Here is a 17,397-nt window from a genome sequence, read left to right on the forward strand (position 1 = left end):
TGAACCTGGGAGGCAAAGGTTGTGGTGAGCTGAAATAGCACCACGGCACTCCAGCGTGAACAACAGAGTGAGACTTCATCTCAAAAAAAAAAAAATAAGTAGTCAAATTCATAGAAACGTAAGTAGAGTGCTGGTTGCCAGGGGCTGCTGGGGCTAGGGTTGGTGGGGAATGGGACGTTATTGTTGACTGGGTGTGGAATTTCAGTTTGGGAAGATTGGAGTTGTGGAGGTGGGTGATGCTGATGGCTGATAACAATGTGAATTCAGCTCAGTACTGTAGAATGGTAAATTTTCTGTTGTGTATATTTTACCATAATGAAAAAAATGAATATAGCATCAAAAACACATTAGCTTAAGGGATCAGTAATTTTTCTAAAAGGTGAAGACGGAAACCACTACCCTTTCTGTATTTTAAGTGACTTCAGTCCATAACATGAGCTTCGGAACAATAACGAATTTGTTCTGTGTGTGACTTGACGGTCGTTCTGGCTCTCGCTGAGTCTGCGTTCAGCTCCGGCAGTGTGCGTCTGCAGGGAGTGAGTCCGGAGGCGACGGCACTAATGTGTTTAGAGTCCATGTTTTTATAAAGATCCAAGGAGCCTTACATCTGTCCTGTTAACCTGTTTGTCCTGGTTTTGTGACTAGTTTGCGCGTGAACCTGGACATGGGCAAGATCGTGTACAGCTGGGTGATTCGAAGGGACTCGAAAATCCCCGGGACTGTGGTTCGCTCCAGCACGATTCCCGAGCAGCTGGGCAGGATTTCGTACTTACTCACCGACAAGACAGGTGAGCCGCTTTCTGGGACCTGCACAGGATTCCCGGTGAGAGAAGGTGCCCGAGGGCTTTGGCTGAGACTCTTGGGCTCTCTCTGGACTTAGGAGAGATGCGTGTTGCTGCTATTTTATTCTCCTCATCTTTTGATGAAGATTCTTTGGTGATAAAGATGATGATAACAGCAGCAAACCCTTACTGAGGGCGAATTATGTGCAGAGGACAGTTCTGGGGAGTTTCAGTGTGGTCACTCCTTCAGTCCTCACCTGAACTTGTGAGTTAGGTAGTGTTTCCTTCCCCCTTCTGCAGATGAGGAAATGTGGCCCAGAGAGGGTGAGTGACTTGTCACCGGCGCATAGTAGCCGAAGTAAGCTTTAACTCAGGCAGTCAGGCCTGATCTCTGACCACACCCTGATACTGCTATAGTGATCATAGTGGTAAAGAGCAAGGATTGGGAGTGGGAAGATCTGGTTTAAGCCTCATCTCTACCACTTAATGTCCATGGGGTAGAAGGGAAGCTAATGCAAAGATCCTGGGCAGCTCACCAAATCAGAGAAAAGTGAGGTTTCTGGAAGGAGAGCAACCAGGAAAGTTCTGGACAAGTCAGCATTAGGACCCTCCAGGTGGTCTCTGTAGGGCTCTGCTATTAGGGATGTATCTTTCTACTCAAGGGTCAGAATCCTTCAAGATAGAATCTGATTGCTCTAGTGTGTCATTTGTCACCCTCTTGGCCAACGGAGTGGGCCAGGCCCCTGATGGACAGTCCTCTTGGACCACCTTAGGGAATGGGCATGGTGTGGTTAATTTCCCCTGGGAAACCTAGGAAGCTGTTTTCAAAAGGGGAATGGGATTCTAGGCAGGCAAAATGCTACAGGTGTCTACCCCAGCAGGGACAGTACTGACTGCAGTGTGTGACATATAGCAAACTCTCCAAAGATGGCAGCTGTCATTACTATTAATAATAACAAACATCCTGAGAGACAGGCCGGCCACTCATTTGTCTCGTGTTTTAGGCACTCTTACCCAGAACGAGATGGTTTTCAAACGGCTCCATCTCGGAACAGTAGCCTACGGCCTCGACTCAATGGACGAAGTGCAAAGCCACATCTTCAGCATTTACACCCAGGTAAAGCCTTCCGTTTCAACACCCAAAGCAATTCCTTGACATTTTTTTAACAGCTCTATTGAGATATAATTCACAATACTGTACAATTCACCCATTTCAAGAGTACAATTCATTGTTTTTCTTTAAAGCATATTCAGAGTTGAGCAACTGTCACTGCAATCGATTTTATGTTCACCCCAAAAAGAAACCCTCTACCCATCAGCAGCCACTCCCCAATACCTCCCTTCTATACCCATGACACCCACACTTCCTTTACACTTTGAATAAAATTGCATTTGGGGTCCTTCCTCATCTTCCGGGCTAATCTGCTCCACTGAAGTGCTAATGGACATTAGGAAAAACCTGGGAGAAAATTGTATGCCCAACAGATAGAACCAGAAGGAACCTGCTGGCTGATTATACTTCAAGTTTACGACCATGTTGATGTTTTCCCTTTCCCTGGCTATGAGCCAGAACACCAGTAACAAATGGTCTGCTTGTGAAATAATCATGACGTTATTGATTACCTTTGGTTTCTCATCTACATTCAACTCAACAATCATGTTGAAGAAATTAGTTTATCAGAGATGACTTGCAGCTTATCTGTTCCTGCCTTTATTTTTCCTACCAAGTTTTCCAGAACCAGTCATTTCTCAGAGAAAGTACTACTGGCACATATCCTCCTATTCCTAAAACGTTAGACCGGTGGGTCCCCATCTTGGCGGTGTGTCAGAATTGCTGGTGGTGTTTCAGAACAAAACAGAACAAAAACAAGAGACATTTATTTGGGCTTGATACACTGGAGATTCTTATTCATTAAGACTTAGGGCAGGGCATGGCTTTGGGTTTTAAAAGCAAGACAGACACACTCCTTGCTAATTCTGAGGCACATCCAGTGCTGAGCCAGACCACATTAGACCAGCTCCATGTTGCAGCACTTGTTTGGAGATAACAAGGGAATAAGGAGGTCATATTTTGCTTAAATTCATCGAAATAGAGACCTTTTCCATAGTCAGAAGACCAGTAAGAAATATGAATGAATTATCTCTGTATACAGGTTAAAGGCAGAATCCCTGAATACTTCTTGATACGGTCATAATTGACATTTAATTTTCTGAAACATTTGTCAGTGGGCTGGATTTCCAGGCTGTCTCCTGAAAACGGCAGAGCAGGGGACAGTGTGACAGTGGGAGTAGATGTTAAGTTAGAAGAGCTGACTTGACACAGTTCGTGCCATCATCTACAACCAGCAACAAAGACCTTGTTGCTGTTCCAGGCTCCATGGGGAGGTGTCATGGCTGGTCTCCAAATGGATCCATGGACCTTTTTCAAAGATGTACTTTAGCACTGTTAAGAAATGACGAGGAGCTTCCCTGGACAGGGAGGAGGAGCCTCACAGCCCCCGTTTCCTTTCTGTCTCTCTGACCGTTTTCCTCTGCGTGGTGATTCGGGTTTGGTGTCTCTGGGGCTCAGTGCTGGACCCTGCTATGTTGCTCCCCGGATGGCCCCTCACCCTGCTTCCGTCGCTCCCTGGATGCTGCTGGCTCTGTCTCCATCTCTAGGCCTGACCTGGAGCTTTGGATTATAACATAGCTGAATGTTTGACGTCGCTGCACGTGGCTCATAAGGATGCTATACCTGGGACCCCTCCTGACTCTCTTCCCTCATCCCTTAAACCTGTTCTCTCCCAGGGCTCCTTGTCTCAGTGCATGCCACGCCCTCCTTCCCAGTACCCCCGTCACCCCAGCTGACAGCCACTGCCCCTTCTCCAGTACCTGCTCCCACCCGATCACTAGATCACCCCTTCGGCCTTTCGTTTTTTTTCCTTCTCCCTTTCTTCCCTTCCCCTCCCTCCCCTCCCACATCCCCTCCTCTCCCCTCCCCTTCCCCTCCCTTCCTTCTTTTGTAACAGGGTCTCACCTTGTCACCTAGGCTGGAGTGCAGTGGTGCAGTCACAGCTCACTGCAGCCTCAAACTTCTGGGCTCAAGCGATCCTCCCACCTTAGCCTCCCAGGTAGCTGGGACTGCAAGTGTGCACTGGGTATGCACCACCACTCCTGGCTAATTTGGTTTCTTTTTTATAGAGACGAGGTTTCTCACTGTATTGCCCAGGCTGGACTTGAACTCCTGGGCTCAGGTGATCCTCTCACCTCCCAAAGGTTCCCAAAGTGTTGGGATTACAGGCATGAGCCACTGCGCCCAGCCACCTTTGGCGTTTTGTCTTCATCCCTTCTCACTCACTCAGCAAGGTGACCTCCTCCCTCGCCTGTCTGCCATGACCCCCTGCACAGTAGCTGCCCGGCTTTCCTTCTTGCTCTCCTCTCAGGAGCGTGGGAGCCTCTTGGTACCATCAGCTCCGTGGCGGGGCCTGAGACTTCCAGTGGGATGCAGCCTTAGCCTTCATCCCCTCCCCTTTCCCGCAGTTCAGCCTTCCAGGTAGGGTGAGCTGCCTCGTTTCTGTGTCTTAAGTTAGACCCTTCCCTCGGAACCACCAACCCCAAATGCCCACCAGGCTCCTTCTTGGGGGGCTCATTGATTGGATTGTCACTACCTAACTCACATGCATGTCAGCACCCAGCTAGATGTCTGTATTGCTCCCAGCCCCTCTCAGCTCTGCTGACTCTTGATGATTATATTAGACAGCTTCATAGGTGGCGGTGTGTACATCCGGTGGGAGTTACACCCATGCCATGTCGCTGGTATTTTTAAGAGCTCCTGGTGTTTATGGAAGCCATCCCATCTCAGGATATTTGTGTATTTTAGCTTTTATGGTTCATTTTTGGCTTGGCACAGATAACACTCTGTAAAATGTTGAAATTCAGAAAACCACACTTCTTACTGTGAACCCCGCCTCATACTCTTTCCTTAGGGGAAGCTCGTAAATCAGTTTGCCCATCCCGGCCTTGAGTCTCAGATAGCTGTGTGTTGTGGGGTTAGGTCTTTGTGAGGCTGGGGTGAGCTCAGAATTCCAGTACAGAGCTACCCAAGTGACGCTGTGTGCATCCTTCTCTCATGGTGTCTAAAAATCCTGTCATAAACAGAGGAACACGGGTATGATGGGACATATGGAAGCTTTTGCATGCTTTTTTAAAACCAGTTTTATTGAGGGATGATTTACATACCTGAAAGTTCAGCCATGTTGAATACACAGTGTGGTGACTTTTAGTAAATTTACAGCTGTGGAACCATCCCAACTATCTAACCTTAGGATATGCCCACCACCCCGCACCCATTGCAGTCACTCCTCCCACCTTTAGAGCTTTGTAAGGGGTTCTTATACCAGTGGTTCTTTCTTCTTTTTCTTTCTTCTTTTTTTTCTTTTTTGAAGTACAGTCTCACTCTGTCGCTCAGGCTGAGGTGCAGTGGTGCGATCTCGGCTCACTGAAATCTCTACCTCCTGGGTTCAAGCAGTTCTCTGCCTCAGCCTTCCTAGTAGCTGGGATTACAGGCACCTGCCACCATACCCGGCTAATTTTTGTATTTTTAGTAGAGACTAAAATTTCACCATGCTGGCCTGGCTGGTCTCAAACTCCTGACCTCGGTGATCCATCTGCCTTGGTTTCCCAAAGTGCTGGGATTACAGACGTGAGTTACCATGCCCGACCCAGTGTTTCTTAAAGTATGGCCTTTGGAACCCCTGGGCCAGATCATTTGTGCCAGAGTCAGGAGCACAAGTAGTTGTGCCCAGACCTGCAGTTTTAACAGGTGAACCAGGTGTTTCTAGAGGACGGTAGCATTGGAGAACAGCTGCTTTGAAACTGAGGTTCACCTCTGTTCAGAGCATGGGTATCTAAACCTGTGGACTCCAAGGCAGAGCTTGCAAGATGACCCACCGGGGTACAGGAAGCGCCTCTTTACATTTCAATTTCATCTCTAAAATTAATGCAAAATGAAAATCTTACTAATAGTATTGAGGTTGACCCAGGGGCCCTCACTCCATATATCAGACAGGTACTTGTCAGGTCTGGTCCTTGAAGTGTCCTGCGGAAGGGGCTAGAATTCTACAGTTGTTTATTTTTCCAGTGTTGAAATGTAGGCCGCAGTTTATGAGTGTCCAGGTGACTTGTTCTAAGGATGTGATTGAACTAAACTGGCCTCATAAAGAGAGCAAGTGGTTTTAAAAGATTCCTGCAGGAAAGCTTCAGATTATTAATACAAGGCCAAGTAAACAGTAAGAAAATGGCAACACATTAGGAGAGAAAACTATAACCAGCTAAGGACTTGTGATAATTTTTCCCCTGGATTATTCGTTTACTGGTACTTTTTTTTTTCAGACGGAGTCTCACTCTGTCGCCCCAGGCTGGAGTATAGTGGTGCTGTCTTGGCTCACTGCAAACTCCACCTCCCGGGTTCAAGAGACTCTCCTGCCTCAGCCTCCCAAGTAGCTGGGATTACAGGCATGTGCCAACACACCCGGCTAATTTTTTTTTTTTGGATTTTTGGTAGACACGGGGTTTCACTATATTGGCCAGGCTGGCCTCGAACTCCTGATCTCAGATGATCTGCCTGCCTCTGCCTTCCAAAGTGCTGGGATTACAGGCTTGAACCACCATGCCTGACCATTTACTAGTACTTTTAATGAAAATGGAGATACAATTTAAAACCATAAAATTTGCTCTTTTAAGCATATTATTCTGTAGTTTTTATTTTTATTTTTAATTAATTTATTTTTTTTGAGATGGAGTCTCACTCTGTCGCCCAGGCTGGAGTGCAGTGGCGCGATCTCGGCTCACTGCAAGCTCCGCCTCCCGGGTTCACACCATTCTCCTGCCTCAGCCTCCCGAGCAGCTGGGACTACAGGCACCCGCCACCACGCCTAGCTAATTTTTTGTATTTTTAGTAGAGACGAGGTTTCACCATGTTAGCCAGGATGTTCTCGATCTCCTGACCTTGTGATCTGCCTGCCATGGCCTCCCAAAGTGCTGGGATTACAGGCGTGAGCCACCGAGTTTATGTTCTCTTGAGGAAGAAATTTTTTTTTTTTTTTTTTTGTCAGTGTGGTTTTCTCTGGGACATGGAGCCTATTTCATTTTTTACTCATTCAAAAAACTTTTCATAAAAAAAGTATGAAAGTTTTTTTGCAGAAAAAATCATACAGCCAAGCACAAAGACAAAACATTGAATTCACCTGTATTCACATCATTCAGCAGTAACCAGTATTAACACCTGGGCGGACAAAACGCCAAATGCTCTGCCTTTGTGTCTGGATAGATGTGTTCTTTGGTTCTCCCTGTGTCTGTTTTCTTTTCAATGAGAACCCATCATATTTCCTTTCTTTTTTAACTGGAGTTGACCACCAGAATTGCCTGTAAAGTTTAAAAAATATAAATATAAATATATGCCTGGGCTCTACTGCATTCTTTGGGTCTGGATCTTAAGTATGCATATTTTTAATAATGTTTTTTTTTGAGACAGAGTTTTCGATCTTATTGTCCAGGCTGGAGTGTAGTGGTGTGATCTTGGCTCACTGCAACCTCTGCCTCGTGGGTTCAAGAAATTCTCCTGCCTCAGCTTCCTGAGTAGCTGGGATTACAGATGCCTGCCACCACGCCAGCTAATTTTTGTATTTTTAGTAGAGACGGGGTTTCACCATGTTGGCCAGGCTCATCTCGAACTCCTGGCCTCAGGTGATCCGCCCGCCTCAGCCTCCCAAGGTGCTGGGATTACAGGCGTGAGCCACTGCGCCTGGCGTGTATATTTTGAAAAATCTTTATTGGTTATTCCTGGTTAAGAACCACTGCCAGAATAACACTATTTAATTTCCTTCTTTTCACTCTTGTCAAGGTTTTTAATGGTTTCATAACACAGTCCAGACTACAGAGTAAGACAAGTGAGGAACTCACATAGCAAATTCAACCAGGTGCCAAAAAAAAAAATAAAGCAAATCACGTTTTGGTGAACTTTTTTGTTTTTTTTGGAGACAGAGTCTTGCTCTGTTAACCAGGCTAGAGTACAGTGGCGCAATCTCAGCTCACTGCAGCCTCCGCCTCCCAGGTTCAAGTAATTATCCTGCCTCAGCCTCCCGAGTAGCTGGGGTACAGGCGCCTGCCACCATGCCTGGCTGATTTTTGTGTTTTTAGTAGAGACGGGGTTTCACTCTGTTGGCCAGCTGGTCTCGATCTCCTGATCTCAGGTGATCCACTCGTCTTTCCCCAAAGTGCTGGGATTACAGGCGTGAGCCACCGCACCTGGCGCAGTGCAGTATTTTAAAAACTCAAGTGCAAAAAATTCATGAAGAACGAAATACTGAAATTTTAAATGAAGGCAAGATCCAACCTGGTGCTAGCGCAGTTCAGCTGCACTAACTTGCCCTGGTCCTAGCCCTGGATTTACAGTTTCCGTGGCTATCAGGCTTCTCATTATTGATGTATTGGGGCTGGATTATTCTTTGTCATGGAAGGCCGTCCTGTGCCTTGCAGGAGGTTTGGCAGCACGCTACAGATTCCTATAGCACCCCTGTCCCCTCACCGTTGTGACAACCAACTGTGTGTCCAGACATGACCAAACGAGGGGCAAAATCATCCAGGTTGAGAATGATGGTGGTATATGGGTACACTGAAATTTATTGACTTTGTCTTGCATGATGATGTCTGCTCTAAAACAGTAAACACTGGATTTACTCAGTCACTTAATCAGCCTGTAGCTCAGCTGATTCATTTGGAGGTAGTAGCTCTGAGCCTGTCTTTGTGATGGTGGCCCTTTGAGGTGAATGAGTCATCAGCTCTGAGCTTTTTTGAGGTGGCGGGTTAGGGTTATGACAGAAATTCCTTATCTTTAATAGTGTATTTCTGGCTGGGCACAGTGGCTCACACCTGTAATCCCAGCACTTTGGGAGGCCGAGACAGGAGATTGGCTTGAGCCTGGGAGTTAGAAAACAGCCTGGGCAATAGAGGGAGATCTTATCTCTACCAAAAAAAAAAAAAAAAAAAAAAAAAGGCTGGGCATGGTGGTGCATGCCTGTGGTCCTGGTATTCAGGAGGCTGAGGTGGGAGGATTACTTGAGCCCAGAGGGATGAGGCTGCAGTGAGCTGTGATCATGCCATTTCACTCCAGCCTGGGCAACAGAGTGAGACCCTGTCTCAAAAAAAAAAAAAAAAAAGTGTATTTCAATCAACTGCAGCCCATTCCTAATATCCATTAATAGTATGAATGCCCATATGTGGTGAGGTCTTAACTGCATTTGGAAAGACAATTGGCGTTCCTGGTGACTCAACGCTTAATTTTTATATTAATCTTTTCTATAATACAGGCTGGAGTTCTTGTCGGGAAATGGCCCTAGCTGTGGATTACTCATGGGAAAGGGAAGCCTATTTTCCCTGCCTTGGTGTCTCATTTATTGGCTGGGATGCTATAAATGACTCGGGGGCTTTATAGGATCTGAGACACCCACCCAGCGGCCCAAGTCAGGGCCCTTTGTATTTGGAGATCTTAATTCCTCTCCCAGTAGTGACCTGTGCTTGTTCTGAAGTCACTTCTGACCTTATGTGGAGCTGTTCTGCCCTCCCTCCCTCCATAAGGGGACCAGTGGTTTTTCCCCAGGGCAGAAAGAGTCATAACCTGCCTCTGTGGATGCCACATCTGTTTTTGTTTTCCCCTGGTATTTTTTAAGTAAGAAGAAATGTGTGTAGGTTAAAGGGCCTATGGGGAGGAGGTTAGAGATAAACACTGTACAATGTGAAACTCTTCCATATGGGGAATGTGAGGATGTTTGAAGACCGGACCTAAGACAGGCATCATCCAAACACAGCCCCTGGTCAGTTTCAGTGCCTTAAGGATGTATGTGCATGACCATTTGGTGTGCAAATAAGACTTTATTTGACAATTAAAAGAAGCAGTTTCAGGACCAATGACTATTTCCTCTCCTTCCTGGAACATTTTAGTAGGAAAGGTGGGAAAGTATTAATTTAAGAGAGAAATAAAGATACGTGGGTGGAGGCATTGAACCTGTGGCCTGTGATGTTGGTCAGGCCATCATAGTTGTCTTCCAGTTCATTCATTGTCAGATGGTCCCCTGAGCCACAAGTGAGGCCTTTGTGAACCTCTGACCGTCTGTGGGTCTCTTTTTGCCTTGCTTGGGAGTTGTTTCACCTGGAATACAAAATCCCGTGGCTCTGTTATCCCATGTTTGAAATATTAGTGGAAGCGTTTGACTTTTGTAGACATGAAATCAGATTGCTTTACAAAATCCAGAAGTTCATGAAGGATGCCCTCAGTACAGCTTTTCATTTAAACCCGTGGTTACTGAAACTTGCTAACCACAGTAATTACTTTGTCAAAGGTCTTGTTATTGCACCTAATGTTAAATAACGATTTGGTCCAGGTGCTGAGGAATGCGGACAGAAATGAAGACACATGTTCGTGGCTAGAACGTAAATTACAGAATTGAAAAAAAAAAGTTATTCGATTTAGTCTCTCCAATAGAGAACCTTTCTGTAAATCTTTTCTTTATAATTTTAGAGTTAAATTCTTTATAATTAAAAGCACTCGGCAAATAATGATTCATTTAAACCGGAGTTCTGATTCATTACTCTAATTATTGTTACCATGCAGTGCCCTTTGGCCTGGAAGTGAAACTCGTGTGCTCCTGACACCAGAGGTTAACAGAGCAGGAAGCCAGAGCACTGTGTCCCCACAGTGACCAGAATAATTTAGTAATTGTCTAATTACCTGAGGAGTCTAATGCTACTACTAAAAATAGTATTAAAAAATTAAATGAAAGTCATTTTCTTGTTTCTTGTAACCCATCTGTTCTCTATTTTGGGCAATCGGGTGTCATGGGTGTAAAGTGCGACTTATTTTAAAGGATCAGATCACTTCTCTCCCGTTGGATGAATATGTTTTTAATAGAATGTAGAATCTGGTAACTCCATACACATTTCTAGCCTCCATGATTCAGTTAGCTGTGGATTCAATAAGACTGTTGTAGGTGACCATTTGTCTAAATCTGTGATTTAAAATCTGAAACTGATGTTGATTTCATAGTTGTTTCTTCTTGAAAATGAAAAAAACATTCATGTCAATTGAGGACTCCCCACCACCACCTTGGGAATATTAAGTTATTAATTTGTTTAATTGTTCAGCAAATATCTGTTACATACCAGACAGTGCCCTGGGTACTAGAATACAGTGATGAGTAACTCACTCAGGTGAGCCTTCTGTTTCTGTGGTCTAGTGAGAGGGAACCGTCAGGTAAATAGGCCAATTCAGACAATGAAGAGAGTAACACACGGTGTTGCTGAAACATGACTTGCAATGGGAAGGCAAGCGGAGTGCCATGAACTGGGGGTCCCAGGGAGAGCCCCTTTGAGGAGGTAAAGTTGAATTGAGGCCTGAATGATGAGACTGAGCAAGCCAGCCCTGCAGTGAGCTGGGGGATGGGGTTCCAAGCAGAGGGCATGGCCAGTGCAGAGGCCTTCAGGCAGGAAGAAGCTTGGCAGTGCCCAAAGAACAGAAAGGCCAGCATGGCTGGAGTGGAGGGAACAGGAGGAAGATGACATGAGGAACAGCTGGAGACGCAGGCAGGTGTTGATCAGATGCGAGGGCATTTGGCTTGTATTGAACAATGAGCCATAGATTGTTAAGTGCCTTTCCTTACCCCTGCAGTAATCTTAATTTTCATTATATTCTAAAGCAGTAGAACCCTTTCTTCAAAGGAAGCCTAGGTAGGGGCCAGGCACGGTAGCTCACACCTGTAATCCCAGCACTTCGGGAGGCTGAGGTGGGTGGATCGCTTGAGGTCAGGAGTTTGAGACCAGCCTGGCCAACATGGTGAAACCCTGTCTCTACTGAAAATACAAAAGTTAGCAGGGCTTGGTGGCGGGCGCCTGTGATGTCAGCTACTCGGGAGGCTGAGGCAGGAGAATCACTTGAACCCAGGAGGGGGAGATTGCAGTGAGCTGAGATCACGCCACTGCACTCCAGCCTGGGTGACAAAGTGGTCTCAAAAAAAAAAAAATGATTTGGAGAGTCAAAAATGATTTGGAGAGACAAAAAAAATGATTTTTTTGTCCCCTCCCCCCCAAAAAAAAAAGAAAAGGAGACATAGGTGGCACCTGATGTGTGGCACAGGAACGGAGCCGCAGACGGCATTTCCCATCCTGCTGCAGTTGGTGGTGCTGAGTGGGTTTCTCAGGATTCCTGGGGCTCAGTGTGGAGCATGGATTGAAAACCACCTCTAGCTCACTCCTCTCATTGACAGGAAACGCTCAGAGAACAGGCATCGCTTGCTGCAGGTCTCCTAGCTGCTTACCACCCATCCAAGAATAAGGCTCAGCTTTGGTTACCTTTCAGTGCTCTTTTTACCATGTTGCTCAAAACCATTTTTCCAGGACTTAACCCATTCCTGGCCCTCCAGAGGCTGAGCTGTGTTGCCAGTTGTAAAGGAGGAGATGGAGAAGGCCTGTGTGTGCCATGGAGCTGCCTCTCAGGCAAGAGCCAGGGTCTAAAGTCAGCCTGCAAGGCAAAATTTGAGCACAGTTACCATTACTCCTGAAAGTCTGGCTTCAGTGGAGGGCCAGGTGCCATTTTGCGGTGAGTCCCATCTAGCCAAGGTTTCCTCTGGCTGTTCCTGACGCCTCGCTGGACTGCCCTGGGTTGCTTGTTGTTGATGGTTGTTACTTGCATAGGGTACCCGATGAGGTTGCTGCCTTCTGTTGTAAACCAAGAAGATTGTGAGCTTAAACAATGGTTCTAAGCCGAGGATGATTTTGGCCTCCCGTGGACATTTGGTGACATCTCTTGTCACAACTAGGGGAGTGCTGCTGGCATCCAGCGCATCTGGTGACTGGAGGACAGGGATGCTGCTGAACACCCTATAATGTCCCCCAACACAGGAGCACCCAAATGGGGAAGCCGTGCTCTGAACTACCGGGATCCCTTTCAGTGCAGTGGGGTCCTCATCCTGTCAAAAGCCCCTGACACCAGAGATCGAGACCGTCCTGGCTAACACGGTGAAACCCCGTCTCTACTAAAAATACAAAAAATTAGACGGGCGTGGTGGCGGGCGCCTGTATTCCCAGCTACTGGGGAGGCTGAGGCAGGAGAATGGCGTGAACCCGGGAGGTGGCGCTTGCAGTGAGCCAAGATCGTGCCACTGCACTCGATCTTGGGCGACAGAGTGAGACTGTCTCAAAAAGAAAAAAATAAATAAAAAGCCCCTGACACCACCCCAGGGAAGATAGATTCACTCAGTCTGCAGGTAGAATCATTTTCGTTCATTAAATTGTAATTTTTTCCTCTGTTTATTTTTTATTTTTATTTTTTATTTTTTTTTGCCAAGCATAAATGACAAACCCTGAAAATTGCATGTCATTTATTTGCAATATCATCGTAGATATACCTAAGAGTTCTGTGTGTTGGAACAGTAGAAGAAAAGCAATAGTTGCACGGCTGTTCTTCCACACTCTCCAAATCATTCCTGCCTCTGGTCATCTTCTTTATTCATTTCTCCTTCCTGTAGCAATCCCAGGACCCACCTGCTCAGAAGGGCCCGACGCTCACCACCAAAGTCCGGCGGACCATGAGTAGCCGCGTGCACGAAGCTGTGAAGGCCATCGCGCTCTGCCACAACGTGACTCCTGTGTACGAGTCCAACGGTGTGACCGACCAGGCTGAGGCCGAGAAGCAGTACGAAGACTCCTGCCGCGTGTACCAGGCATCCAGCCCGGATGAGGTAAACCTGGGCAGGTGTGGCAAGGCCTGGGGAGGCCCTGCTTGTTTTCTCTGTGCTGGAATTAGGCATTTTCTAAGGAAACCATGTGTCAGGGCAGACAGGAGCCAGGATGGTGCGAGGCTGCTGGGAGACACATTTTCAAATACAAGAAAGAACTGCTCTTCCTCTAAAAAGAATAGCCTTGGACTTGAGGTATAGCCTGAATTAGGAAAGTTAGAGATTTTGTTTTGTAACTCAGAAGGCCAGCATAACAGGGGCACAAGGTCCCATTTAAACCACATTCTTTAAAAAAGATGTAAATAATTAAGATCTCAATTAAGATAAACACATTCCTTACAATCTACCCATTTAAAGTATGACTTTTTTATTTTATTTTATTTTTTCCGCGATACAGTTTCACTCTGTTGCCCAGACTGGAGTACAGTGGCATGATCTCGGCCCACTGCAACCTCTGCCTCCGGGGTTCAAGCGATTCTCCTGCCTCAGCCTCCTGAGTAACTGGGATTACAGGCACCCACCACCTCACCTGGCTAATTTTTTGTATTTTTAATAGAGGTGGGGTTTCACCATGTTGGCCAGGCTGGTCTTGAACTCCTGACCTCAGTTGATCCACTTGCCTTGGCCTCCCAAAGTGTTGGGATTACAGGCGTGAGCCACTGTGTTGGTCAGTATGTCGTCTTAGTATAGTTAGTATATTTGAGGATTTTTTTTTTTTTTACAACCATCATCACAATCAAATTAGGATATTTTTATCACCACAAAGGAAATTCTATACCCACTTTCCTGCTGTACCCCCTTCTCTTCCTCATTCCTCCAGTCCTAAAGCACCCACTAATCTACTTTCTACCTCTATAGATTTGCCTGTGACAGACACTCCAAATAACTGGAACCATACAATAGGTGGCCTTTTGTGATCGGCCTCTTTTACTTAGTGTAATGTTTTCAAGATTCATCCGTGCATATTTATGCATCAATGCTTCATTCCTTTTTATAACTGAATAATAATCTGTTTATGGCTATATTACATTTTATTTATCCGTTCATCAATTAATGCATGTTTGGGTTTTTTTGGTCTATTATGGATAATACTGCTATGAACAATTGTGTACAAGTATTTGAGTGGGTGTAGATTTCTGTTTCTCTTGGGTATATACCTAGAAGTGGGTTGGCAGCGTCATATGGTGACTCTATAGTTAACCTTTTGAGGATCTGTTTTCTAAAAGTGGCTGCACTGTTTTATGTATCTACCAGCAACGTATGACAGTTTCCATTTCTCCACATCTTGGTCAATACTTGTTACTGTCAGTTCTTTGGATTCTGGACGTCCTAGTCAGTGTGGAGCGGTATCTCATTGTGGTTTTGATTTGTGTTTTCCTGATGGCTCCTAATGTTGAACATCTTTTCATGTACTTATTGGCCATTTATATATCTTCTTTGGAAAAATGTCTATCCATATCCTTTACCCATTTTTACTTGGTCTATTTGTCTTTTTGTTGAGGTGTTGTTTGTTTGTTTGTTTGTTTGTTTTTGTTTTGCTGTGTCGCCCAGGCTGAGTGCAGTGGCACGATCTTCCCGGCTCTGTCTCCCAGAGTGCTGGGATTTTAGGCGTGAACCACAGCACCTGGCCACCTTTCAATATCTTAATTTACTTTTTAAAATGTGAATTTTCCTATAGGTATAGTTTGTATCCTCCTTTTTTCACTTACTATTTTATCATTTCTGTTTCCAACCATCTTGAATATTATTAAAAACATTCTTTAAGAATTGCTACCTGTACATGTGCCCATTATAATATCTTAACTATTCTCATAATTGGAACTTCTCATATTGTAGGAACTTAGGTTATTCCTAATTTTTAGCAATGATATTTGTAAGTATTTTGCAATGAACATCCTTAAACCTTCTAATTCTAGAAGTGGCGTGATTGGGTTTGTGAATTCAAGAGATACTTTTGAGTAGACTAGCACTGCGAGGACAGTGCTGAACAAGACAGCAGCCCCAGGCCCCTGGGGAGGAGGCTTGTGTGACACAGTATATAGCGTGTGACTCACTCCCGGGATCCAGCTCCACACTTGGGCAGTTACTTAGGCTTGCTGTGCCTCCAGATCTGTGCCATGGAACCCCCACAGTTGTGAGGCCCTGAGTAGGCAGTCATATATCTTGTGGGTCAAAATGAATGAATTTTTTTTTTTTTTTTTTTTTTTTTGAGGCGGAGTCTCGCTCTGTCACCCAGGCTGGAGTGCAGTGGCCGGATCTCAGCTCACTGCAAGCTCTGCCTCCCGGGTTTACGCCATTCTCCTGCCTCAGCCTCGCAAGTAGCTGGGACTACAGGCGCCTGCCACCTCGCCCAGCTAGTTTTTTTGTATTTTTTTTTAGTAGAGACGGGGTTTCACAGTGTTAGCCAGGATGGTCTCGATCTCCTGACCTCGTGATCAGCCCGTCTCGGCCTCCCAAAGTGCTGGAATTACAGGCTTGAGCCACCACGCCCGGCTGAGTATTTTTTTTTAGAGATGGGGTCTCACTATGTTGCCCAGGCTGGAGTAGTACAGCGGCTCTTGACAGGTGCGATCGTGGCTCACTGCAGCCTTGAACTCCTGGGTACGAGCCATCCTCCCACCTCAGCCTCCTGAGTAGTCAGGACTACAGGCATGCGCCACCATGCCCGGCTTTAAATGAGTGTAAGGCTCATGGTAACTATGGCCAGAGTGCTTCCCAGAATTTTTTTTTTTTTTAACCATTTAACTCTTCTACCAACATCGGGAGGAATCCCAATTATTTTTAAAATTCATTTTCGGAAGAATGGGGCTCCTAAAGTTCCGGACTAATTTGCAAGTATCGGTGAGCCTGCGGTTCCTGGCAGTTGGGGGATGGCACAATGAAAATCTTTTCCAAAGTTCACAAATGAAATAACACTTGAGTGTCACCTTCCCTGTCCCGGTGCTGCTTTCTCCCTTTTTTAGGTGGCGGGATTTGTCACCTGGGAGACTCCTCCTGCCAGTCTGCAGGGTGTTTGTGGAACAGCTCAAGCTATAAAACCCAGTTCATCTGTGACTGTTGACATTTGAACCAGGCTTTTTAGGAGTGAAAAATGTTGCACCCCCTGGCCAGCCTCTGAGGTGGGAATTGTGCGCAGAAAGAGGGGGAGGGACGGTAGGTTTGGGTGACCGTCCTCATCTACCTGGACATGTGCCGTAGTAAGTGACCAGGTTTGTCATCGTTTCCTCTTTCTGTGGCTTGGCAGGTTTAGTCTGTTTTTCCCTTTGGGAATGATACTGTGGGATAACGATGTCAGAGAGGGCCATATTTTTGGTAGCTATGGACTGGGAACCAGTTAACCTGTGGGTATTTGATGGAATTCAAATTTATTTTTTTTTATTTGAGCTCCTGACCTCAGTGATCCTTCGGCCTCCCAAAGTGCTAGGAATACAGGCATGAGGCACCGTGCCCAGCCTTTTGTTTTTTTTCTTGCTGTGTCGCCCAGGTTGGAGTGCAGTGGTGTGATCTCGGCTCACTGCAGCCTCCACCTTCTGGGTTCAAACGATTCTCGTACCTCAGCTTCCCAAAGTAGCTGGGATTACAGACATGCGCCACCATGCCGGGCTAATTTTTGTATTTTTAGTAGAGGCAGGGTTTTCACCATGTTGGCCAGGCTGGTCTCGAACTCCTGACCTTAAGCGATCTACCTGCCTTGGCCTCCTAAAGTACTGGGATTACAGGCGTAACCACCGTGCCTGGCAGAATTCAAATTTGAGCAAGCTCCAGATGCTGACGATCTGAGAAGCAAGTCCTGCCCGAGGCCCCTGATGCTCATGTCGGCATCTCTGGAGGCTTTAACAAAGCCTGTCGTC

General features: G+C 46.0%; 1 protein-coding gene across 1 annotated transcript in view; it reads left to right on the top strand.

The window, feature by feature from the left end:
* ATP9A (ATPase phospholipid transporting 9A (putative)) overlaps window positions 1-17,397 on the top strand; it is a 166,210-nt gene that overhangs the window by 91,937 nt on the left and 56,876 nt on the right. Inside the window, exons 12-14 of the mRNA XM_050807429.1 lie at window positions 646-788; window positions 1,787-1,899; window positions 13,337-13,549. Of these exons, the coding sequence (XP_050663386.1) occupies window positions 646-788; window positions 1,787-1,899; window positions 13,337-13,549 (469 nt within the window). The remainder of the gene's footprint in view (window positions 1-645; window positions 789-1,786; window positions 1,900-13,336; window positions 13,550-17,397) is intronic.

This window comes from Macaca thibetana, chromosome 10 (assembly GCF_024542745.1).
Source record: "Macaca thibetana thibetana isolate TM-01 chromosome 10, ASM2454274v1, whole genome shotgun sequence".
Taxonomy (NCBI): domain Eukaryota; kingdom Metazoa; phylum Chordata; class Mammalia; order Primates; family Cercopithecidae; genus Macaca; species Macaca thibetana.